Source organism: Salmo salar, chromosome ssa03 (genome assembly GCF_905237065.1).
Source record: "Salmo salar chromosome ssa03, Ssal_v3.1, whole genome shotgun sequence".
Lineage (NCBI taxonomy): Eukaryota > Metazoa > Chordata > Actinopteri > Salmoniformes > Salmonidae > Salmo > Salmo salar.
Window position 1 is genome coordinate 71751653 of NC_059444.1, and position 27422 is coordinate 71779074.

At 44.3% G+C, this 27422-nt stretch overlaps 1 protein-coding gene across 1 annotated transcript; it reads left to right on the forward strand.

Moving 5' to 3' along the window:
• LOC106601468 (somatostatin receptor type 5) lies at positions 1 to 27422 on the forward strand. Its single transcript, XM_045715261.1, has 2 exons — positions 1 to 337; positions 22858 to 27422. The coding sequence occupies exon 2, from the start codon at positions 22949 to 22951 to the stop codon at positions 24392 to 24394; it is 1446 nt and encodes a 481-aa protein (XP_045571217.1). The 5' UTR covers positions 1 to 337; positions 22858 to 22948; the 3' UTR covers positions 24395 to 27422.

Genomic DNA, 27422 nt, shown 5'->3' on the forward strand with positions numbered 1-27422 from the left:
TATTTCAACACCTCCTACTTTTCTCTCTGGGGCGCCTGCGAGCAGAAGACCCGTTACCTAGTTACAAGCGAGTGATGGTGCAACGAGTAGCCTAATGTAATGTTGGTGGCTTTCAGTGCAGGCTACCTCTCGGACTGTGAACAGTCAGGTGGAAGTGCGCGTAAAAGAAAGTTCATTCCGTTTTCATTTATTTATTTTCTATCGGACACACTAAAGAAAGAACAATTGTGTACCCTCTTATTTGGGGGTATTTTCTCAAGAGAAAGCACAACTTCACCATTATTTAATCACCCAGCTGTGGATACTTGCCGAAAAAACGTGTTTGCAAAAGTGAAAGGTAAGATTTTTTTTGAATGGTTTTTGTTTAGTCTATACTAGAGCAATATACACTGAGTGTACAAAACATTAAGAACACCCGCTCTTTCCATGACATAGAAAGACCAGGTGAATCCAGGTGAAAGCTATGATCCCTTATTAATGTCACTTGTTAAATCCACTTTAATCAGTGTTGATGAAGGGTAGGAGACAGGTTAAAGAAGGATTTTTAATCCTTGCGACAATTGAGACATGGATTGTGTAAGTGTGCCATTCCAAGGGTGAATGGGCAAGAGGAAAGATTTAAGTGCCTTTGAACGCAACCTGGTCTCAGAGCATTTCGTATTATTCTGTTTGTAAACCCAAGACACATCATTTAGTATGATATGTTACGTTTTGTATGGTATGTATTAATTTGTGGATTTCCATCACCCATTTCGTATGATATGTTATGAAATCTGATTTATATTATATGTTACAAATTTGCAAACTTACCATATGTTACGAATTTGCATAACATATGATCTGTTACAAATTCTAGCTAGGTGGCTAACAATAGCTAGCTAGCTAACATTAACTAGTTTAGGGGTTATGGTTAAGGCTAGGGTTAAGTTTAGGAGTTAGGTTAAAGGGTTAAGGTTAGATTTAAGGGAAGGTTTAGTTAAAATGGTTAAGCTTAGGGTTAGGTCGAAGGGTTAGCTAAAAGGGTTATAAGGTTAGGGTTAGGGTTAGCTAACATGCTAAGTAGTTGCAAAGTAGATAAAAAGTGAAAAGTTGCAAATGAACTAAAATGCTGAAGTTGTCCGTGATGAGATTCGAACTCGCACCCTTTGGGTTGCTAGACGCGTGCTGTTTATCACAGTCTCGCCAACATTCCCTAGGTGTAAAATACAGAGAGGCAAGGTGTTCTTGCAGACCATGCCCACTCCAAACACCCCTCACCCCTCTGCTCACCTCCTCCCACCAGCTGAAAAAGACAAAAAATAATATTTATTTTTTACTTGTTTAGTTTTGATAAGAAAGACGCTGGGAGCTGATGTCTGCTGGAGATTGATGGACGATTAGATGGACAGAGCACAGAGTTGAGGCAATCTGAGGATGTTTTTAGCACTCAGTCTGGGCGATTGGTGGAAAATCTGGGACAGAGGGCCCGGGGGCGATCAAAAGAAAAAAAAACTAGAGCTCAGTTAAAGTTAAAGATCATAGGAGAGCAGACTCACCAATGAGCATGATGAGTTCCATCTGTCTGTCCGTAGCTCTGGAGGGACAGTATATGAGTCAGCAAGCCCTGAAGAGCTATACCCCGTAGAACAACACCCACAGGATTAGGTTAAAAATAATAACATTAATAAATCATCCAAAATTAATTTATAGACGTGCTGGATCATCACTCTTTAATTTATTCAAGGCCTCTTGGCAGACTTCAATATGTGGGTAGGACCTCGCTCAGATGGATTATCTGGGATCCCAGCAGCTTTCCCACACACACACACACACACACACACACACACACACACACACACACACACACACACACACACACACACACACACACACACACACACACACACACACACACACACACACACACACACACACACACACACACACACACACACACAAACACTTCCCCACCCATTGAATCTGGCACCTCCCACACACATGCACACTCAGTATGTGTGGTCATGTGGCATTTACAGTCCATACAGTACAAACACACAATGTTAGGAAGTTCTGTAGATGGTCCAATGATGTTTGTTGTAATTAGAAAACAATGAATGGCTTTTATTAAGACATCATATTGAGACTACACTGTTAGAAAAAAAGGGTTCCAAAGGGGTTCCTTGGCTGTCCCCATAGGAGAACCATTTTCAGTTCCAGGTAGAACTGTTTTTTGGTCAAGGTAGAACTATTTTGGTTTCCATGGAAAGTGTTCTACATGTAACCCAAAAGGGTTGTACCTGGAACCAAAAAGGGTTCGTCAAAGGATTCACCTATGGGGACAGCCGAAGAACCCTTTTAGGTTCTAGATAGCATCGTTTTTTTCTAAGAGTGTATATTATGAGTTGTCAGTAGAGCAGTGTCTTAGTTCTGTGACTGTTGGGATGGGATTTTTAGATGAAGGCAGAAATATGGAAGCAGATAAGGTATGTAAACATCTTTGTATGGCAATGACATTGACCTTGGTTCTCACGTGGTCCTATTTGCGTTCAACACTGAAGGAGACTGATTCAAATGGTGTGTCCAAGCCATACATGGTGGTTATGTACAGATGTAGGATCTTCATTTGAGCCAGTTTTCTACAGCAGGAAAGTAATCCTGCAGCAAAAAGAAATGTGGATTATCATGTGGATTATAGTTAATGGACATTTTTATATGGGTTGATTGATACATTTGTCATAGGGAAAATCAAGTTTGAAGTTTCAAAGTGGAAATTACAAAATGCAAAAGTATTTTTAAACCTCAAATACACTACAAGTAAAACATTTCCTGCATTGCAGTTCTCCTGCAACAGGGTGATCAAATTAAGATCCTACAACTGTATGATGATACTTGACTTTGACCCATACATTTGACCCATATTATTCAGTTACTAACATGGCACTGAATCTGTATGACACATGCCAACTGATTTTAGGGCTCCATAAGTGTTTAGTTTAGATTTTTGTTAGGTTGCTTTAGTTTTGCATGTTGTTTAGCATATCTGATCATTATTTCATAAGAATGTGTGAGGTAGCCTGGTCCCATGCTCTTTGTGCTGTAGCCACCTAACGTTTGGCATGACAACAAGAGAGGAGTTGGCTCAAGCACAAACAGACTGGAAAACCAGGCTATGTGAGGGGTGTTGTGGGCGGAGTTGGCCCTGTCTGAAGGAATGGATTTATTGGCAATCTAAGTAGAGTTTCCCATACTGACTAATTAACTGATTGGCCCATACAGGTAAAACAAGGCTTTTATCAAGAGGCCTGTCTGCTAGGGCTGTGTTTGTTTTACAGGTTATCTTTGCCAACAACTATCTAGACAACTTGTCACAGCAGCTATGCTTTACCTCACAAGTGTGATTATTTATTTATTCATCTTTTATGTAATATATTTTACAGTAAAAACAGACTAAGTGCCAAAACGTTAACCTAGTACTATATGTTAGGAGTGATGCAAGCGCTAGTTGGATTAGTTAGTGTGCTGTGATCACCTATCTATCAGGAGAATCTTTTGCCCAATTTGTGCTTGAATGCTTTCTGATTGGTAAAAATGGTTAGCTGTATGCTACATTTCAGGGACACTGAAGTCTTTCTGTACTGTTAGATACATTATTGTGTTCAGTTCCCTTATTTCTTCAAACAATGTGGCCTCTAAATCATCAGCTTTTATTGACTCTGACAGTGGCACGACATGGAAAAACAAGATTGACATTTATGAGACAAGAATCTTTGAGATTGCTTTCCGTTTGAAGGGCAAGATTAGATTGGGTAAAAAAAAATGGGACTGATACTTAATTAAAAACTGAATCTCTTTTTTTCAGAGATTTTTTGTGTTCCCTAGAGGGTCAAAGCTTGCAAAAAGTGTTATCTGCAAATGCCAGCAGGCAAAAATAACAGAAAATAACAGTTCAAGGAAGCGGTGATTATACCTTCCAGGTAGCAAAGGAGGGTGTTCTACATCTAGTCATTTTGTTAGTGGGACCAAATAACAGCTGAGAGTCTTCATTCCCATGGAAAGCTATTATCGCCAATTTATCTGAGATTCTTAGAAAGAGACCGGCTAGTCTAGTGTTCAGCAGCCATATAACACTGTGCGTATGCTTCTGGTTAAACTGCAAGTTACCCAAGTTGATGATCACTTGTGATTGATCAGGCCTTTGTTAAAAACCTGTTGGGGCTACAGGTTAGCAATGAACCCCGAGACGGGATTGCTAACAAGGCTGGAAATTCAAAACATCAAAAATCTAATCATTTCAATTTCTCAAACAATCAACTATTTTACACAATTTAAAAGATAAACATCTCCTTAATCTAACCACATTGTTCGATTTTCAAAGAGGCTTTACGGCAAAAGCATAAAGTTAGATTATGTTAGGACAGTACATAGCCACAAAAGTACAAACATCCAGTTTCAATTCAAGGTCAGGCGTCACCAAAAGCAGAAACCAGCTAAAATTATGCACCAACCTTTGACAATCTCCATCAGATGACACTCCTAGGACATTATGTTATACAATACATGCATTTTTTGTTCCATCAAGTTCATATTTATATCCAAAAACAGCATTTTACAGTAGCGTGAAATTCAGATTTTTTCTTCTCTGAAATGCTTCCGGTGAACATAACAAAATTACTATTCGAAAACATTGGTAAATTATAATATTGTCATTCAAAGAATAATATATTATCATCTCGTAATTGCTACCGAATGGCCAGATCTCAAAATAACTTTATTGGGAAATCACATTTTGCAATAAACGGGGTGCTATGCTAAGAACAATAAGCTATGCTATACAGTTAGCATCATCTAATATCGATAATAACATTGTAAATATCCCCTTACCTTTGATTATCTCCATCAGAAGGCACTGCCAGGAATCCCAGGTCCAGAACAAATGTGGTTTCTTTTGACAAAGTTCATAATTTATGTCCAAATAACACCAAGTAGTTAGCGTTCATTATGCTCCCACAAAACGTGGTGGGGGGTGTAAAATCACGCCGAAAAGCAAAAAAACCTAGTAAATAATCTATTTACGTTCGTTCAAACATGTCAAACGTTGTTTAGCATTAATCTTTTGGTCCATTTTTAACGTTAAACATCAGTAATATTTTCACACAACCTATCCTATGTCTAGATAAACAATTATGACAAACTCACGCTTCTCAGATTTATGCGCAGGCGCAAAAAAATGAAGTGACGACATGTCAACTTCCTTGCATTCTAATTTGCTCTCTGTTTATCATAGACGCTTCAAACAACTTTATAAAGATCGTTGACATCTAGTGGAAGCCGTAGGAGTTGCGAAATGAATCCTTTCTCACTATGGTATCTATAAAACAATGACACTAAATAGTACAGTCACAAAATTCACATTTTTTTTATCGATTTTTCACAGGTTTTTGCCTGCAATATGAGTTTTGTTATACTTACAGACACCATTCAAACTGTTTTAGAAAATTCAGAGTGTTTTCTATCCGAATGTGTTAATAATATGCATATCCTAGCTTCTGAGTTGGTGTAGGAGGCAGTTAAAAATGGGCACATATTTTTTTCAAAATTTCTCAATACTGCCCCCTAGCCCCAACAGGTTTTAATGACTGCAGTTATGAAGCTTATGAAATATGTAACTGAAATTATTCAAGCAAGTTCATGCATTAAAATGTATTCTGGAGATACTCTGTTTTTAATTTAAAAAATGGTGTACTTCTTCTTTTACCGTTGCTTGTTTTAGGTTATTTTTAGCCATTGGTGGAGCGCCAGGTACTATCTACAAATGTGGTCAGCTTTTGGGGAGTGGCAAGTCATTTATGAAACATTTATAAAAGTAGCTATATATAGTGCACACTTTAGATTAGGAGCTGCAAAATGGTTGATTAATAATTAATAAATGGTTTCTAAGCAACTACATTAATCATCATCTGAGGTATTTATAAGTGCATGTAGACCTACTCACATTTATAAATGCACTCATTAAGAATTCCTAAATATCCCATTCATGTTAAACAGTGCCTTCAGAAAGTATTCATACCCCTAGACTTAATCCACATTTATATGTGTTACAGCCTGAATTCAAAATTGACTAAATTGATATTTTTTCTCACCCATCTACACACAATACACCATAAATACAAAGTGAAAACATGTTTTTTTAAATATTAGCAAATTTATTGAAAATGAAATACAGAAATAGCTCATTTACTTGAGTATTCCCACCCCTGAGTCAATACTTTATAGAAGCACCTTTGGCAGCGATTACAGCTGTGAGTCTTTCTGGGTAAATCTCTAAGAGCTTTCCACACCTTGATTGTGAAACATTTGCCTATTATTCTTTTCAAAATTCTTCAAGCTCTGTCAAATTGGTTGTTGATTGTTGCCAGACAACCATTTTCAGGTCTTGCCGTAGATTTTCAAGTAGATTTAGGTCAAATCTGTAACTCAGGAACATTCACTGTCTTCTTTGTAAGCAACTACAGTGTAGATTTGGCCTTTTGTTAAAGGTTATTGTCATGCTGAAAGGTGAATTAATCTCCCAGTGTCTGGTGGAAAGCAGACTGAACCAGGTTTTTCCTCTAGTCCTTAACAATTACAAGCATACCCATAACATGGTGCAGCCACCACTATACTATGGAGAGTGATGTAATGTGTAATGTGTTGTATTGGATTTGCCCCAAACATAACACTTTGTACTTAGGACAAAAAGTGAATTGCTTTGCCACATGTTTTGCAGTATTACTTTAGTGCCTTGTTGCAAACAGGATGTATGTTATGTAATTTATTTATTCCATACCGGCTTTCTTCTTTTCACTCTGTCAGTTAGGTTAGTATTGTGGATTAACTACAATGTTGTTCATCCATCCTCAGTTTTCTTCTATCACAGCCATTAAACTCTGTACCTGTTTTAAAGTCACCATAGTGAAATTCCTGGGCGGTTTCCTTACTCTTCAGCAACTGAGTTAGGAAGTGACTGGGTGTATTGATACACTATCCAAAGTGTAACTAATAACTTCACCATGCTCAAAGGGATATTCAATATCTGCTCCCCCCATCTATCAATAGGTGTCCTTCTTTGTGAGGCATTGGAAAACCTTCCTGGTCTTTGTGGTAGAATCTGTGTTTGAAATTCACTGCTCGACTGAAGGACCTTACCAGTGGCTTCCCTAAAAAATGTACCTAGAAAAAAACATAAAATAACTTATCTTTCGTCTCTCTGTGTTTTATAATCTTCCTTCAGTTCGCAAGAGGCTGAATATCTTTCACCGGAGAAAGCATCTTAGCAAGTGAAACAGCGCCCCTCTGTCTCTGTAGGTGTCACGGTTGTCATATGAACGAGACCAAGGCACAGCGTGCATATCGTTCCACATCTTTATTTCTATGTGAAACTATGCAAGACAGACAAACTATAAACAAAAACAACAAACCGTGACAAAGAGGTGCTACATGCATAAACTCAAAATAATCTCCCACAAACACTAGTGGAAAAAAACACATCTTAAATATGATCTCCAATTAGAGACAACGATGACCAGCTGCCTCTAATTGGGAATCATACGAAAACCCCAACCTAGAAAAAGAACCTAGAACACAACATAGAAAATGTAAACTAGACAAAAACCCAACATAGAAAAAAATAACCTAGAACACAACATAGAAAATTTAAACTAGACAAAAACCCAACATAGAAAAAATAAACTACAACCAAACATAGAAATCAATAAACTAGACAAAACCCCCCAGTCACGCCCTGACCTACTCTACCATAGAAAAATACAAGCTCTCTATGGTCAGGACGTGACAGTACCCCCCAAAGGTGCGGACTCCGGCCGCAAAACCTGAAACCAAAAGGGAGGGTTAGGGGGGGTGTCTAGTGTTGGTGGCGGCTTTGGTGCAGGACGAAGAACCTTCTCATCCTGCGAACCCGCCAGCATCGGTGGAGGCGCCGGACCACGGGCCATCGCTGGAGGCTCCGGACAGCGGGCCGTAGCTGGAGGTTCCGGACCACGGGCCGTCTCAGGAGGCTCCGGGCCGTGGACCGTCGTCGGAGGTTCCGGGCCGTGGACCGTCGTCGGAGGTTCCGGGCCGTGGACCGTCGTCGGAGGTTCCGGGCCGTGGACCGTCGTCGGAGGTTCCGGACCGGGGACCGTCGCCGGAGGTTCCGGACCGGGGACCGTCGCCGGAAGCTCCGGACCGGGGACCGTCGCCGGAAGCTCCGGACCGGGGACCGTCGCCGGAAGCTCCGGATTGGGGACCGTCGCCGAAGCTCCGGACCGGGGACCGTCGCCGGAAGCTCCGGACCGGGGACCGTCGCCGGAAGCTCTGGACCGAGAACCGTCGCCGGAAGCTCTGGACGGAGAACCGTCGCCGGAAGCTCTGGACCGGGAACCGTCGCCGGAATCTCTGGACTGGGAACTGTCGCCGGAAGCTCTGGACTGGGAACTGTCGCCGGAAGCTCTGGACTGGAGACTGTTGCCGGACTGGGCAGGTGCACTGGAAGCCTAGTGCATGGAGCAGGGACAGGTGGCACCAGACTGGTGACACGCACTTCAGGGCGAGTGCGAGGAGCAGGCACAGGAAGTACTAGACTGGGGAGGCGCACTGGAGGCCTGATGCGTGGGACCGGAACAGGTGGCACCGGACTAGTGACACGCACCTCAGGGAGAGTGCGAAGAGGAGGCACAGGACATATCTGACTGAGGACACATACTTCAGGGAGAGTGCGGGGAGTAGGCACAGGACGTATCCGACTGAGGACACGCACTTCAGAGAGAGTGCGGGGAGGAGGCACAGGATGTACTGGGCTGTGGAGGCGCACTGGAGACCTGGTGCGTAGAACCGGTGCAGGATATACTGGACCGTGAAGGCGCACTGGAGGTCTGGAGCGTAGAGCTGGCACAACCCGTCCTGGCTGAATGCTCACTTTAGCCCGGCAAGTGCGTGGCGCCGGCACAGGACGCACTGGGCTGCGAAGGCGCACTGGCGACACAGTGCGTAGAGCTGGTGCAGGATATCCTGGACCGAGGAGACGCACCGGAGACCAGGAGCGCTGAGCTGGCACAACCCGTCCTGGCTGAATGCTCACTTTATCCCGGCAAATGCGGGGCGCAGGCAGAGTGCGCACCGGGCTATGAATGCGCACTGAGATTCAGTGCTCATCACCGCATAACACGGTGCCTGACTGGTCACATGCTCCCCACGGTAAGCACGGGGAGTTGGCTCAGGTCTCAACCCTGACTCCGCCAATCTCCCCGTGTGCCCCCCCCAAAACTGCCTTTCAGGCTTCCGTCGTTGCCGTGCTAGTTCCTCGTATCGTCGCCGTTCCTCTCTCGCTGTCTCCGCCTGCTTTCATAGCAGGGTCTTGTCCCCTGCCATTACCTCCTCCCAGGTCCAGGATGTCCTCCACTCTCTTCTCTCCCGGGCCCAGGATCCCTGCTCCTCCTGGGCATGCTGCTTGGTCCTTTGGTGGTGGGAGATTCTGTCACGGTTGTCGTATGAACGAGACCAAGGCGCAGCGCGCGTATCGTTCCACATCTTTATTTCTATGTGAAACTATGCAAGACAGACAATAAACTATAAACAAAAACAACAAACCATGACGAAGAGGTGCTACATGCATAAACTCAAAATAATCTCCCACAAACACTAGTGGGAAAAACAACAATTTAAATATGATCCCCAATTAGAGACAACGATGACCAGCTGCCTCTAATTGGGAATCATATGAAAACCCCAACCTAGAAAAAAGAACCTAGAACACAACATAGAAAATTTAAACTAGACAAAAAACCCAACATAGAAAAAAGAAACTAGAACCAAACATAGAAATAAATAAACTAGACAAAACCCCCCAGTCACGCTCTGACCTACTCTACCATAGAAAAATACAAGCTCTATATGGTCAGGACGTGACAGTAGGCCATCTATCCGATTCTGTCTGGTCAAAAAGTGTATGACATTGTTGCCTCCTGTAGCGTTGGATGCAAAGGAAGACAGAATTTGACCTCTCTTGATAAAAAAAGTATAAAATAATAGCCAATCAGTGTTGAGCTAAACTGAGTGAGCACAACTATGAATGGTCCTGGCGCACCAAAACAAAGTGTCAAGAGAAGCCAATTTGGATTTGGCTTCACTCAAATCACATCGAGAGCAATACGTAATTAACAGAAACAACTTGAATTGTTGCATCACATTGTGTTGTTGTCCTCCGGTGGCTAACTAGCTAGCTAAAATTGTCCCATTCCTAAATTAGCCATGGATGGAGATAAGGATTTGGACTTGTGGCTTAACCTAAATCTCCATACTGGCCAATGATTATAACGGAGATTCTGATCCAATCATAAATTCATACATTGTCCCCCCAGCCTGTGAGGATGGAAGCTCAATATGTAGCTAGATGTAGAAGGTTAATGTTAACTAGCTAACATGGTCCATGAAAGGAAGTTAGGCTAGCGAGCAAGCATTTTAGCCAGTTTGCCTAGGATATAGACGTTTCGTCAACATGAAAGAGAGGAGGATAGCATTGGCATTTCTCTACAAGTAGGGTGAATCAACACACACACATAAATCAGAACCATGGACAGCCACATCATATTTAGGTTACATTGATTGGATTAAATCATTTTTGGTATCTTTTAGTTGTCACTACACGCAATATGCTTTGTGGACTTCACCGGACAGAGGTTGCTCTCCGGTTTTGTGATGAAACAAAAGTTGGGTTGAATTTATTCTGCCACTGTGTCCTCTTATTGTCTAGGTCGTAGGCGTATATATCACGCCCTCAAGGCATACTGTATGAACGAACAGGTTATAGAGCAAACAATGCAATTATCACAACACATAGGTTGTAATATGCCTTTTTTTCTGGCTTGGCTTCCCCAGTGATTTTACCCACCCACTGCTACTGGACCTTTAAGATGATTATATGTGTGGGGTAGAGAGATGCAGTAGTCATTCAAAAATCATGGTAAACACTATTATTGTACACAGAGTGAGTCCATGCAACTTATTATGTGACTTGTTAAGCACATGTTTACTCCTGAACTTATTTAGGCTTGCTATAACAAAGGGGTTGAATACATTTTGACTGAAGACATTGCAGCTTTTCATTTGTAATTAATTTGTAAAAATGTTTAAAAACATAATTCCACTTTGACATTATGGGGTATTGTGTGTAGGCCAGTGAAAAGAAATCTGAATTTAATCCATTTTTAATTCAGGCGGTAACACAACAAAATGTGGAAAAAGTCAAGGGGTGTGAATACTTTCTGAAGGCACTATATATAAATACATTTATAAATATCAAACCATTAGTCAGCCATTAACAAATGCCTTATAAATCATCTTATGAGTTGATAATAATTTCTTTATAACTGTTTTATAAGTACAATAGTAGAACATTATTAATAATTTACAAATTGTAAACATACTATGATCAAACACCTTATTAATTATTGAATAAATAATTTAAAATAGTGTTTCTAAATGCATAAATTACTATTTAGAGATTGCTTATTGACATTTACAAATGTAGGAACAATGATTAATAAATGGTAAGTAAACTCTTTTTAAACTGTTTATAAATGATTAATTAAGGGATCTTTATCTCTATGAACTTCATGTTGTATCCATTATCTCAGATGGGCAAAGAGGAGAAATGACAGAAAGTGCTCAGCATTGAGTCAAGGCCCTCGACCAATCGAAGAGCATCAAAATAGACTGGCATCAAAGGCTGTGACACCTGTATCAAAGAGCATGACGAAGCCAAGAGCAGGACTGGGTGGCAGTTGTCAAAAACATTGGATTACTGTTGTTTTTTGTTTTTGTTGTTGTCCCATTTATATCATGCCCAAGAAAACGAGAGCACTCCCTGTCCCTCAATAACCTTGCCATAGCAACATATTCTCATGACAGTGAAATTAAAGCGCCTATGGAAAATAAAAAATATACACTCAGTTGCCAGTTTATTAGGTACACCACCCCATTCACTAAAATGGTCACGTGGCCATGGCTTGCTATATAAACCATGCAGACAGGCATCGAGGCATTCAGTTACTGTTCGACTGAACGTTAGAATGGGAAAAACTAGTGATCTAAGATACTTTGAGCATGGTATCATTTCAAGATGGCGTAGCAGTCAGGCGTCTTTGTCTTCGTCCTGTCGTGTCACGTGTATATATCTTTTTCCTTCGCATTTTCTTGGCATATATTTCGTATATATTTTTTAAAGATTTTTTAACCTCAACTCCAACATACTCTCCTGCAACCCGCCTCACCCAATGTGGTATGGATGTGCTATTTTCTTTACTGTAGAACCAGAACCCCCAACAGAAGCTAGCCAGCTAACTAGCTACTAGCTAGTAGTCAGCTAGCCACTGCTAGCGGTCATCAGCTAACCTTTAGCCTGGACAACTCCTGCCAGTCTGCACAGCGCGATTCAACCCAGAGCATACCGAACCCTTTTTCCCCACATCTCCGGATTCCTACCACAAGCTCTGAAGCTTTTCACCTGGTTCATCGCAGCTAGCTAGCTGCTATCCGAGTGGCTACTCCTGGCTAACGTCTCTGTCTCGAAGCAAGCACCAATTAGTCTGGAGCTAGCCTATGCTAGGCCCATCTCCCAGCTAGCTAAAGAGGTCAATCAGCCACTCCTTGGGCTACAATACCTATTTTGCCAATTGGCCTGGACCCCTTTTACTGCCGATACGGAGCCCCGCTGATCCTTCGCGACTGGTCTACCGACGTAATCCGCCTGAGGGGGTTTTCAACAGGCTCCTCCGTCGCGACGTCCCCTGAATGCCCATCTGCTAGCCTGCTAGCCTGCTAGCCGCGGCCCGCTAGCTGTCTAGAGCATATCGGACTGTTAGCTGAAGAGGCCCATCAGCCAATTTTCTTGGGCTACAATACCTATTTTGCCAATTGGCCTGGACCTTTTTACTACACTGAGCCCTGCCGATCCATCATGACTGGTCTGCCGATGTAACCGCCCGAGGGGGCTACAACTGACTCTTCCGTCACGACGTCCCCTTAAGGCCCTTCTGCTAGCCTGCTAGCCCCGGCCTGCTTGCTGTCTGAATCGCCGTGTCTCCAGCCCGCCTAGCTACTCACTAGACCCCATGATCACTCAGCTACGCATGCCTCTCCCTAATGTCAATATGCCTTGTCACTTGCTGTTTTGGTTAGTGATTATTCTCTTATTTCACTGTAGAGCCTCCAGCCCTGCTCAATATGCCTTAGCTAACCCTTTTGTTCCACCTCCCACACACTCGGTGACCTCACCTGGTTTAAATGGTGTCTCAAGACACAATACCTCTCTCATCGTCACTCAATGCCTAGGTTTACCTCCACTGTATTCACATCCTACCATACCTTGTCTGGACATTATCCCTTGAATCTATTCTTTCGTGCCCAGAAACCTGCTCCTTTTACTCTCTGTTCCGAATGCACTAGACTTCCAGTTTTTATAGCCTTTAGCCGTACCCCTTTCCTACTCCTCCTCTGTTCCTCTAGTGATGTAGAGGTTAATCCAGGCCCTGCAGTGCCTAGCTCCACTCCTATTCCCCATGCGCTCTCATTTGTTGTCTTCTGTAACCGTAAAAGCCTTGGTTTCATGCATGTTAACATTAGAAGCCTCCTCCCTAAGTTTGTTTTATTCACTGCTTTAGCATATTCTGCCAACCCGGATGTCCTAGACGTGTCTGAATCCTGGCTTAGGAAGGCCACCAAAAACCCTGAAATGTCCATTCCTAACTATAACATGTTCTGACAAGATAGAACTGCCAAAGTGGGCGGTGTTGCAATCTACTGCAGAGATAGCCTGCAGAGTTCTGTTACACTATCCAGGTCTGTGCCCAAACAATTTGAGCTTCTACTTTTAAAAATCCACCTTTCCAGAAACAAGTCTCTCACCATTGCCGCTTAATATAGACCACCTTCTGTCCCCAGCTGTGCCCTGGACACCATATGGGAATTGATTGCCCCCGATCTATCGTCAAAGATCGTACTGTTAGGTGACCTAAACTGGGACATGCTTAACACCCTGGCCGTCCTACAATCTAAGCTTGATGCCCTCAATCTCACACAAATGATCAATGGACCTACCAGGTACAATCCCAAATCCGTAAACACGGGCACCCTCATAGATATCATCCTAACCAACCTGCCCTCTAAATACACCTCTGCTGTCTTCAACCAGGATCTCTGCGATCACTGCCTCATTGCCTGCATTGCCACTCCTCATCACTGTCAAACGCTCTCTAAAACACCTCAGCGAGCAGGCCTTTCTAATCGACCTGGCCCTGGTATCCTGGAAGGATATTGACCTCATTCCATCAGTAGAGGATGCCTGGTTATTCTTTAAAAGTTCTTTCATCACCATCTTAAATAAGCATGCCCCATTAAAAAAATGTAGAACCAGGAACAGATATAGCCCTTGGTTCACTCCAGACCTGACTGCCCTTGACCAGCACAAAAACATCCTGTGGCGTACTGCATTAGCATCAAATAGCCCCCGCGATATGCAACTTTTCAGGGAAGTTAAGAACCAATATACACAGGTAGTTAGGAAAGCAAAGGCTAGCTTTTTCAAACAGAAATTTGCATCCTGTAGCACAAACTCCAAAAAGTTCTGGGACACTGTAAAGTCCATGGAGAATAAGAGCACCTCCTCCCAGCTGCCCACTGCACTGAGGCTAGAAAACACTGTCACCACCGATAAATCCACGAAAATCGAGAATTTCAATAAGCATTTTTCTACGGCTGGCCATGCTTTCCTCCTGGCTACCCCTACCCCGGTCAACAGCCCTGCACCCCCCACAGCAACTTGCCCAAGCCTCCCCCATTTTTCCTTCACCCAAATCCAGATAGCTGATGTTCTGGAAGAGCTGCAAAATCTGGAACCCTACAAATCAGCCGGGCTAGACAATCTGGACCCTCTCTTTCTAAAAGTATCTGCCGCAGTTGGTGCAGCCGCTATTACTAGCCTGTTCAACCTCTACTTCGTATCATCTGAGATCCACAAAGATTGGAAAGCTGCCGCGGTCATCCCCCTCTTCAAAGAGCGAGACACTCTAGACCCAATCTGTGACAGACCTATATCTATCCTACCATGCCTTTCTATGGTCTTCGAAAGCCAAATTAACAAACAGATCACCGACCATTTCGAAGCCCACTGTACCTTCTCCGCTATGAAATCTGGTTTCCGAGCTGGTCATGGGTGCACCTCAGCCACGCTAAAGGTCCTAAACAATATTATAACTGCCATCGATAAGAGACATTACTGTGCAGCTGTATTCATCGACCTAGCCAAGGCTGTCGACTCTGTCAATCACCACATACTTATCGGCAGACTCAACAGCCTTGGTTTCTCAAATGACTGCCTCGCCTGGTTCACCAACTACTTCTCATACAGAGTTCAGTGTGTCAAATCGGAGGGCCTGTTATCCGGACCTCTGGCAGTCTCTAGGGGGGTGCCACAGGGTTCAATTCTCGGGCCGACTCTTTTCTCTATATACATCAATGATGTCGCTCTTTCTGCTGGGGATTCTCTGATCCACCTCTATGCAGATGGCACCATTCTGTATACTTCTGGCCTTCTTTGGACACTGTTAACAAACCTCCAGACGAGCTTCAATGGCATAGAGCAGTTGGCCTCCAACTGCTCTTAAATGCAAGTAAAACTAAATGCATGCTCTTCAACCGATCGCTGCCCGCACCCGCCTGCCCGTCCAACATCACTACTCTGGACGGTTCTGACTTAGAATATGTGGACAACTACAAATACCTAGGTGTCTGGTTAGATTGTAAACTCTCCTTCCAGACTCATATTAAACATCTCCAATCCAAAATTAAATCTAGAATCGGCTTCCTATTTCGCAACAAAGCATCCTTCACTCATGCTTCCAAACATATCGTTGTAAAACTGGCTATCCTACCGATCCTTGACTTTGGCGATGTCATTTACAAAGTAGCCTCCAACTCTTTACTCAGCAAATTGGATGCAGTCTATCACAGTGCCATCCGTTTTGTCACCAAAGCCCTATATACTACCCACCACTGCGACCTGTATGTTCTCGTTGGCTGGCCCTCGCTTCATACTCGTCGCCAAACCCACTGGCTCCAGGTCATCTATAAGTATTTGCTGGCTAAAGCCCCGCCTTATCTCAGCTCACTGGTCACCATAGCAGCACCCACCCATAGCACGCGCTCCAACAGGTATATTTCACTGGTCACCCCCAAAGCCAATTCCTCATTTGGCCGCCTCTCCTTCCAGTTCTCTGCTGCCAACGACTGGAACGAATTGCAAAAATCACTTAAGCTGGAGACTCATATCTCCCTCTCTAAATTTAAGCACCAGCTGTCAGATCAGCTCACAGATCACTGCACCTGTACATAGCCCATCTGTAAATAGCCCATCCAACTACCTCATCCCCATACTGTTATTTCTTTTTTTGCTCCTTTCCCCAGTATCTCTACTTGCCCATTCATCTTCTGCACATCTATCACTCCAGTGTTTAATTGCCAAATTGTAATTATTTCGCCACTATGGCCTATTTATTGACTTACCTCCCTCATCTTACCTCATTTGCACACACTGTATATATACTTTTCTATTGTGTTATTGACTGTATGTTTGTTTATTCCATGTGTAACTCTGTGTTATTGTTTGTGTCGCACTACTTTGCTTTATCTTGGCCAGGTCGCAGTTGTAAATGAGAACTTGTTCTCAACTGGCCTACCTGGTTAAATAAAGGTGAAATACATTTTTTAATTAAAGTATGATCGTCGGTGCCAGGCGCGCCAGATCCAGTATCTCAGAAACAGCCGCCCTCCATGGCTTTTCACGCACGACAGTGTCTAGGGTTTACTGAGAATGGTGTGACACACAAAGAACATCCAGTCAGCGGCAGTCCTGTGGGCAAAAACAGCACATTGATGAGAGGTCAAAGGAGAATGGCAAGCTAACAGAAGGGCCACAAACAGCCAAATAAAGGTGCAGTACAACAGTGCTGTGTATCTTGAAATGCACATTTTGTCAATCCTTGTCACGGATGGGCTATTGCAGCAAACAACCACACCGGGTTCCACACCTCAGCTAAAATCGAAGCGACTCCAGTGTGCACGCTATCACAAACACTGGACCATTGAGGAGTGGAAAAACATTGCCTGTTCCGACAAATCCCAGGGTTTGGTGTAAGCAGCATAAGTCCATGGCCTCACCCTGCCTGTTGTCAACGGTACATGCTGGTGGCAGTGGTGTGGTATGGGGAATGTTTTCCTGGCACACGTTAGGACCCGCGATATCAATTGAGCAATGTTTCCATGCCCCAAATAATTCAGGCTGTTCTGGAGGCAAAGAGGGGTTAGACCCAGTATTAGATGGTGAACCCAATAAACCGTGTATGATCATGTGCATTAGTGATCATCTTTAAGAGGCATGTGTATTCTGTTCTTCCCAGCTATGGAACAAAATTGATCTGGCTAAGAGGGCTGATTACGTGGATGCAGCTCTGAAGTAGTCACTTAGCTTTTATGTCTCTTTTCCCATGGCAGCTCCGCACTGCCGCACTGACTGGCCAGACTCATTCAGAAATATTTGTTCGCTGGACAAATGGCTCCCGAGTGGCAGTAAAAGATTATGACATTGATTAAAAGACGTGTGTGTTCTGCATTCATACTATATTCCTGCCTTCCCAATGGTACCCTGAACAGCTCAGAACCCCAATTTGTAAATGTAATAGTCTTTAAAAAAAATAATTTAAGGCTTGCCCACAGGTCCTGAGCTGCTCTTCTCTGTGCAGAGAAGGGAAATGCTGGAGATAAGAGAGAGCCTTCAGAGAAAAACTGTTCTATCGTGCAAAGACCATTTCACTAACAATATGTTAATAACTGAAGGAAATCCAGGCATTAGTGACAATGTTATGTTCATAACCCAAGTATAAAGATAAATGCAATGGCTTCCCTCTCTTCTCCATGTGGAGCTGAAGACTTCAGAGCGTGATCTTGTTAGCCTGTCATGTGTGCCCTTTATTTGGTTCTGTTTGATTTATGGCAGCAATCCCAACGCATTCCTTCTCCCTGGTGTCTCCGCAGCTCGGGGAAACCAGCACCAATGTTGGAGGATGGTAAATGTATGCACCTCGCATGAAAATAATCAAACAATTTAGAATATAGAAATTGTGCAATGGAGGAAAATGCTCTTAGTCAAAATGAAACATTTAAGAAATATACACTGAGTGTACAAAACATTAAGAACACCTTCCGAATATTGAGTTGCATCCCCCCTTTTGCCCTCCAAACAGCCTCAATTCGTCGGGGCATGGACTCTACAAGGTGTCAAAAGTGGATGGATGTCCTTTATGTGGTGGACCATTCTTGATACACACGGGAAACTGTTGAGCATGAAAAACCCAGCAGCGTTGAAGTGGATTTAACAAGTATCATCAATAAGGATCACAGCTTTCACCTGGATTCACCTGATCAGTCTGTCCTAATGTTGTGTATATACTGTATAATATTTCTCTTCAACCCCTAAAACATCTGTTTATCTCTCACATTCCTTTGCCAGTACATTTTCACATTTGGTCTTTCTTCATGTAGTTCCCTCAGATCAGAACCTGAGCGTCAGTGAGGTGGAAAGCCTGCTTTGAATCTGCTTCACCTCAGCTTCCAGATTTTGAAGTGATGATAACCTTTTAGTGAACTGAGGAAACAGTCGGAGTGTTTTATGGACCCTATCAATGAGCTCAGTGTCACGCCCTGACCTGAGAGAGACGTTTTTCTCTGTTTGGTTAGGTCAGGGTGTGACATGGGGTGGGCATTCTATGTGTTATATTTCTATGTTCCATTCTATATTTTCTATTTCTTTGTGTTGAGCCGAGTATGGTTCCTAATCAGAGGCAGCTGTCTATCGTTGTCTCTGATTAGGAATCATACATAGGCAGCCCTTTTTTCCACCTTCAGTTGTGGGATCTTGTTTTTTTACAGCTCAGTAAGCCTGCAGCAGAACGTGGCGTTCATTTTTTCTTTGTTTGTTGGTTTGATTTGTGTTCTGAGTTTAATAAAAAATAGAAATATGAACACGTACCACGCTGCACCTTGATCTACTCATTTTGATGATCGTCACAGAAGATCCCACCACCAACGGACCAAGCAGCGTGGTCGGGAGAAATGGACCTGGGAAGACATCCTGGACGGAAAGGGATCCTGGTCGTGGGAGGAGATCCAGGCTGGATGGGATCGCCTCCCATGGGAACAGGTGGAGGCAGCGAGAGCAGAGCGGCGACGAGAAGAGGAACTAGCACGGCAACGAGGCAAGCACAAGAGGCAGCCCGAAAAACTAAATGGGGGGGCACACGGGGAGATTGGCAGAGTCAGGGTGGAGACCTGAGCCAACTCCCAGTGCTTACCGTGGGGAGAGTAGGACTGGTCAGGCACCGTGTTATGCGGTGATGCGCATGGTGTCTCCAGTGCGCAGCCACAGCCCGGTGTGCTCTGTTCAAGCTCCCCGCAGTTGCCGTGCTAGAGCTGTAATTCAGCCATGAAGGATTGTGCCGGCTCAGCGTTCCTGGTCTCCAGTGCGTCTTTTCGGCCCAGGTTATCCTGCGCCAGCTCTACGCACGGCACCCTCAGTTCGTCAGCACAAACCAGTGCGGCCTGTTCCAACTCCCCGCGCTTGCCGGGCTACGGGGGGAATCCAGCCACGACGGGTTGTGCCAGCCATATGCTCCAGACCTCCAGTGTGCCTCCACGGCCCAGTATATCCTGCTCCAGTTCTACGCACTGTGTCGCCAGTGCACCTGCACAGCCCAGTTCGTCCTGTGCCAGCGCTCCACCCTTGCCGGGCTAATGTAAGCATCCAGCCAGGACGGGTTGTGTCAGCACTAAGCTCCAGACCTCAGCGCTCCACCCTTGCCGGGCTAAAGTAAGCATCCAGCCAGGACGGGTTGTGTCAGCCCTAAGCTCCAGACCTCCAGTGCGCCTCCACGGCCCAGTATACCCTGTGCCAGCTCTGCGCACCCGGTCTCCAGTGTGTCTCCCCAGTCCGGTGAGACCGGTTCCAGCTCCATGTAAGAAGCCTCCAGTGATAATCCATGGCAAGAAGCCTCCAGTGATGATCCATGGCACGAAGCCTCCAGTGATGATCCATGGCCCGGAGACTGTAGTGATGATCCATGGCACGAAGCCTCCAGTGATAATCCATGGCCCGGAGCCTCCAGTGATAATCCATGGCAAGAAGCCTGTAGGGATGATCCATGGCCTGGAGTCTGTAGGGATGATCCATGGCACGAAGCCTCCAGTGATATTCCATGGCCCGGAGCCTCCAGTGATGATCCATGGCACAAAGCCTGCAGTGATGATCCATGGCACGGAGTCTGCAGCGATGGTCCCCTGTCCGAAACCTCCTGAGACGGCCCACAGTCCGGAGCCTCCGACGACGTTCCCCAGTCCGGAGCCTCCGGCGACGTTCCCCAGTCCGGAGTCTCCGGCGGCGGTCCGCAGTCCGGAGTCTTCGGCGATGATCTACGGTCCGGTTCATCCAGAGACGATCCACGGTTCGGAGCTTCCGGCGATGATCCACGGTCTGGTTCCTCCTCAACACAAAAGCGGAGGGATTAGCGGGCAGAGTGGGGGCTACACCCCGAACCGGAGCCGCCACCATGAGCCGCCACCATGGCTACACCACCTCCCCTATAGGTTCAGGTTTGCGGCCGGGAGTCCGCACCTTTGGTGGGGGTACTGTCACACCCTGACCTGAGAGAGACGTTTTTCTTTGTTTGGTTAGGTCAGGGTGTGACATGGGGTGGGCATTCTGTGTTATTTCTATGTTCCATTCTATGTTTTCTATTTTTTTGTGATGAGCCGAGTATGGTTCCTAATCAGAGGCAGCTGTCTATCATTGTCTCTGATTAGGAATCATACTTAGGCAGCCCTTTTTTCCACCTTCAGTTGTGGGATCTTGTTTTTGTACAGCTCCGTAAGCCTGCAGAACGTGACGTTCGTTTTTTCTTTGTTTGTTGGTTTGATTTCGTGTTCTGAGTTTAATAAAAAATAGAAATATGAACACGTACCACGCTGCACCTTGGTCTACTCATTTTGACGATCGTCACTCAGCTCATGTCTGTGCAATTATAAGTAGGGTTTTGATTTTCCTGAAAGAAATTCATTAAATGACATTTCCGAAAACAGAGAAAAAATTATTATGCATATTTCATGGGACAGAAACGAATAGATTTGAAAGCCATGATAATATGCAAAATGGAATTACATCAAACTGTGGTGATAGATATGACATGTTCTAACCCACTTGGTACAGATGTCTGTTCAACTACTATTTTTTATGTATATTTGGTTGAATTGTCAACTGATGTGAAGTCAACATGAAATCAACAAAATTTGCACCATGACATTGGATTTACGTTAAAAGTTTGGTGAAAAAAATACAAAATTCCCTTACGTTGATGACGTTTTGCAAATCCAATCCGTTTTCCACGTTGATTTAACATCATCACATGCATTTATTTTTTATGACATGGAAACAACCTTGATTCAACCAGTTTTTGCCCAGTGGGAAGTCCCTAGAATTCATGTGTGTGTCCACTTTGTAGTTCAGTACATCCATTGCTGACCAAATACCTCTCTTGTGATGATGGTACCTATGACACAGGACCAGGTCCAAGGGACAAAGGATGACCTGCTTGACCCAGGTCATTATGTTAAATCAATACATCATCTTCTTTTTAATAAAAAAAAAAAACAAGTCACATTTTTGCAAGTGATTTAAAACTATACATTGCTGTTACAGCTTCTTAGCATAAAGAGATGAATCCAGGGCCATTCCTGTCTGTGTTTTCATGGGATCTACACAGTATGATGGAAGGAGGTAGAGAGAGAGAAAGCCAGGTGTTAATTTGTTCCAGAACCCCTACACGTCATCAGTAGTGGATGTTTACCCAGCGTGGCATTGCGACTCCACAGCTAGATACGAAATGGGCCCTCCGAAGCCTTTGAGCTTACCTGAGCTTTCTCCCATCTCACATTAACTGTGCACACATACACACACTCCATATTTACATTCACACAAGTACATACACACCGATGACAGCATATGTGTTGGCAGAAGAGCTACACACAGTGGTCTGTGGTGCACCAGAGTACCTAGTTACCAATAAAATGTAAATTATTAGCCCCAACAGTGACTGTTTGTGGGAACACACTCTGTTTAATTTGTCTGAGGGGTCAATAGCCACAAAGAGAAGCCAAACACAGGTGTTGCGATCTGGTCAATTTCTCTCCATGCCCTCACTCCTTGTCTGGCCTTAATTATTTCCTGTCTGACTCATGCTGGGCTGCGTACCTAATGACATCTCGTTTGGGTGTCTTTTTCCATAATTTCATTCTTATCATTTAATTTAACCTCCACCACCTGCTCTTTTTTGTTTTGTTTCATCTTTCACTCATTGTTTTCCCCAGCTCTTCATTTGTCTTGAGATTTGTTTTAACAGCAGCTTTTCACACAGCCAGACACTGACGTCTTCTTCTCTCATGTACCTCATGCTTCTGGGAATTTACCAAACAAGTTTTTCACCTGAATGAAGTGCAAGAACACAATTAAAGCCGTTTGGAAAACCCTCAATGACGTATTGTCTGGCTACTATTGTGCCTTGGCCCTGAAAGAGCCCATAAGAGGCATAACAGACATAAAGCCGCTGTCAAGTCTGTCACATCCCTTTTAAGGTCCCTTTTAATTTGTGTCTCTCCTTCTCTCCATTGAGCTACAGATGCTTCTCAACAAAAGATAAGATATGAAAGATCTCCTCAGTTTAATAAGTCTTTCTGGTCTCTCCACAGGACAGATGGGTGGGAGTTGAGAGAGACAGACAGACATCCCCCTACTCCTCCATCTCTCCTGCCTGGACTTCTGCTCACCGCCCCCTCAGAGATGGCAGAGGACATGTGGGAGAACAGCACAGTCCCCAGCCCTTACCCCGACCTCCCCTGGTCTTTCCTACTATGCAACGACACCCTCCTCAACGACACCCTCCTCAACGACACCCTCCTCAACTGTATCAACTCCACCAACATTCCAGAGATGCCATTAGGACCCAGTGTAGCAGGGGTCCTCATCCCACTCATCTACATCATTGTCTGTGTCATCGGCCTGGGCGGGAACAGCCTGGTCATACACATTGTGCTGCACTACTCCAAGACGGAGTCTGTGACTAACATCTACATCCTGAACCTGGCCATCGCTGATGAGCTCTTCATGCTGGGCCTGCCCTTCCTGGCTGTCCAGAACACCCTCCAGTTTTGGCCCTTTGGCTCCTTTATGTGCCGCCTGGTCATGACCGTGGACTCCATCAACCAGTTCACCTCCATCTTCTGCCTGACCGTCATGAGCATTGACCGCTACCTGGCAGTGGTCCATCCCATACGCTCCTCCAGGTGGCGGCGGCCCCAGGTGGCCAAGGTGGTCAACGGCACAGTGTGGGCCATCTCCTTCCTGGTGGTCCTGCCTGTGGTAATCTTCGCCAACGTCCACAAGACAGGCGGCACCTGTAATATCTCCTGGCCTCGGCCGGCCGACATTTGGCGGGCGGCTTTTATCATCTACACGTCCACAGTGGGTTTCTTCTGCCCACTCCTCATCATCTGCCTCTGCTACCTGCTCATCGTCTTCAAGATCCGCAGCTCTGGCAAGAAGGTCCACGCCACGTCCACCAAGCGCAGGAAGTCGGAGCGCAAGGTGACGCGCATGGTGGTGATCGTGGTGGCCGTGTTCGTCTTCTGCTGGTTGCCCTTCTACGCCCTCAACATCCTCAACCTGCTGGTGTCTCTGCCATCAGAGTACCCGGGCCTCTACTACTTTGTTGTGGTAATGGGCTACGCCAACAGCTGCGCCAACCCCATCGTCTACGGCTTCCTGTCAGAAAACTTTAAGCGGGGCTTCCGCAAGGCCCTGTGTCGCTCCTCACGCAAGGTGGAGAGCCACGACCTGACAGAGCGCCAGCAGCAGCAGGAGGTGAGAGGGAGGGTGCTGAAGCCCCGAGAGAGCTTGAGGAGGGTCGTACGAGATGAGGAGGAGGAAGAGGATGATGATGACAGGGAGGACGTCACAGAGATGACGGAGATCTGTAGAATCGCCCAGAATGGGAACGGACATCCTGAGAGTTCCCAGGCCCTGTTAACACCCAAGGCGCCAGCTCCAGGGGCATCTGAGCATGTGGCATCCCCAGAAAGGAAAGCCAAAGCTGGTGACATTGGTGGGAAAGGCCCAAGCTTGGGGCCTCCAGCATCCCTGCATAATGGACACACAAATGGGAGTGTCAAACCACTGCCAGAGGAGCCAGTGGAGAAGAACACCTCACTGGAGATAAGCTACCTATAATGTAAAATAACTGTCTCTGAAGTCAGTTACCTGATGGAACTTGCATTAATATTATATATACACTAAAGTGTGGCTCTATTTAAATGTACAGCGCTATACACATATAGAGAAGAGAAGCACTCTGCAAGGCCATAGCACCTTTCATAATTTATTGCTACATTTCTGATCAATGGGCTGAGAGCGTTTGAACTCTGCATCAAGCCAATGGAATTTGTGTTACAATGGCTTGATACTGCCTGTAAAACGATGTATATACTCGGTTGTTTCTGAAGACATTTGTATAATTTCAATCTGTGTTTATATGTTTTACCACATGATCACTGTATGTACATAACGTCTGTGCCTTTTTCCAAACTTATCTGACATATCTGATTGTAATTGTATTACAGTTTTACTGCACAATGTGACAATCATTTATATATAGATGAATGTAGCGTCACTTTTATATCCTAGTCATTCACCTCTGTACACCTTAGCTGGAGGAACAGAGGACAGAAGAAAAAGAAGGCACCTTGTGTAGCTTCTATTCCATGACCACAGAATGGCCCTACACTCTTAGAACAAGGGTTACAAAAAGGTTACAAAGGGGTTCTTTGGCTGTAGATTAGTACCTCTTTTTCTAAGACTGTACCACTTATTTGTTTAGATTGTTGAGGACTGGGGGGTGCACAAGCAGAGGAGGAAAACAGGTGTCCTGATTGGCATGAAATCAAACGGTGGTTGTAGATTTTTGAAGGTTTATTTTGCTTGTGTGTTGTGAGCCGTGGTTGTGTTTGTACTGCTGCTATATGGGGGAAGAAAAGGGCTCTGGAAAGAGTTGGCAACTTGGCATCCGGTGACAGTGTCTCATGTTACTGAATATCAAGGTGGAATATATGGTGACAGTGTCTCATGTTACTGAATATCAAGGTGGAATATATGGTGACAGTGTCTCATGTAACTGAATATCAAGGTGGAATATATGGTGACAGTGTCTTGTATTACTGAATATCAAGGTGGAATATCTTGTGACAGTGTCTCGTATTACTGAATATCAAGGTGGAATATCTTGTGACAGTGTCTCGTATTACTGAATATCAAGGTGGAATATCTTGTGACAGTGCCTCATATTACTGAATATCAAGGTGGAATATCTTGTGACAGTGCCTCGTATTACTGAATATCAAGGTGGAATATCTGGTGACAGTGCCTCGTATTACTGAATATCAAGGTGGAATATCTGGTGACAGTGTCTCGTATTACTGAATATCAAGGTGGAATATCTTGTGACAGTGCCTCGTATTACTGAATATCAAGGTGGAATATCTGGTGACAGTGCCTCGTATTACTGAATATCAAGGTGGAATATCTGGTGACAGTGTCTCGTATTACTGAATATCAAGGTGGAATATCTGGTGAGAGTGTTAAATTTGCTTGAGGGCATACCAAGGTTGCACATATCTGATTGTTGTTGTGTTGTTGTTCAACACTTGACCCTCTGGTTTCTGTAACTCAGCCTATATAGTATGCCATTTGAAAGGTCAAGGAACATCAGAGTTCCTGTACACTGATTGTTTCTTTTAAGAATGACTTTTTCCTTTTCTTTTGAATGCTATCTGGCAGCTATGACAGGGGAGCCACATTGGAGGCATTGAGGTTGAACAGACAGAGGATATGAGAATATAGACAGATAAGATATGAGCATGAATGGCTGAAATCAAGACATTGTAGGGATGGTATCTACAATATCTGACATCTAGGTGATTCATATGACTAAATGTGTAATAAATGTATTTGTTTTATCATAGATATTTACTTGGACAACAAAAGGAGCGCAGAATGTAAAAATAGTAGATGTTCTCTTTAGAGGTTTAGTTCATCAGGGGAAAAGACTACTGTAAATCATGCACACACACCAAGCCATGAAAAAGAAACTGGTACTGTAGGTGCACACAAAATATGCATTATTAGACCGTTACACCAGAGTTATCACAAAGCCACAAACCCTCATAAACCAATTTGCCCAGTGGAGTGGAAGGCATTAGGTGAAACCACACTGACCAACACATAAAGTGCCTCAGTATATTGTTACACTCCACCAACATTGTTGACTCTTGTGTCCCTTTCACTGCATTCAATGATACAAATAGCACTGTACTGTAGAAAGCAGTTAACTCACTTGAACAATGCTATCTGATCCATGATAAATAAATTTCCTCTGCCACCCCCACCGCTGCCACACTCCCACACACACACTCTCTCTCACACAGCTGCATTAAGAGGTGTGAAAACATCATTAAAGGCTTATGAAAAGTGAATTGTTTCACAAATGCCATGCTTGCAGTTCCGCTGTGCAGACTTGTGACAAGCAGCATGCTGTGAAGTGTTGTGTAATTGCCACTTTGCTGTAAAATATACACTTGTTTACTCGTGCTTGAGTTGTGTACGGGATTATTCTATCATATGTGATTTTTGTGATCTTTCCTCAGTGATAATCAGCGCAGTGCTTATTGTAGATGGAGGGGAGGCAAGCAGCTGACCACCTGATTGGTCGACGGGTGGTATCTTTATGAATCTGTGTGATTCATTGTCCGCTCTCTCCACCCACAGACGCCCACCTAAGTATGATATGGGCCCAGAAAGAAGCAAACAGAACCTCAGGTGACTCTGATAACACTGATATTATTCACTCTTTTTGGCAGTGGCTACTATGGAAACACTATGTAAACAGTGCCTGTAGTGCAAGGGTAAGAACACAACAGAGCCCTGAAAGTCAGAGAATAGGCAGATGTGCTATTTGGTTTGGGATTAAATCTCTCAATCCAAGGGCAACACAAATGCACTGACATGTTCTCAGCTAACTATCTGTAGAGGATCATTCTGTGGCGTGGTCATTGCGTTCCAATGGGCCATGCCAAAACACCATCAGTGTTATTGTGCCTCTTTTTTTGATGATGTCTCAAGCATCTCATTGTGTCAATGCAATCTGACAGTTTAAGCATTGCTCAAAGAGACAGCTGGGGGATAACAAGTAGATGGTTTGCTGATG

Coding starts and splice junctions, on each gene's coding strand:
- LOC106601468 (XM_045715261.1), top strand. CDS start 22,949: ATGGCAGAGGACATGTGGGAGAACAGCACAGTCCCCAGCCCTTACCCC.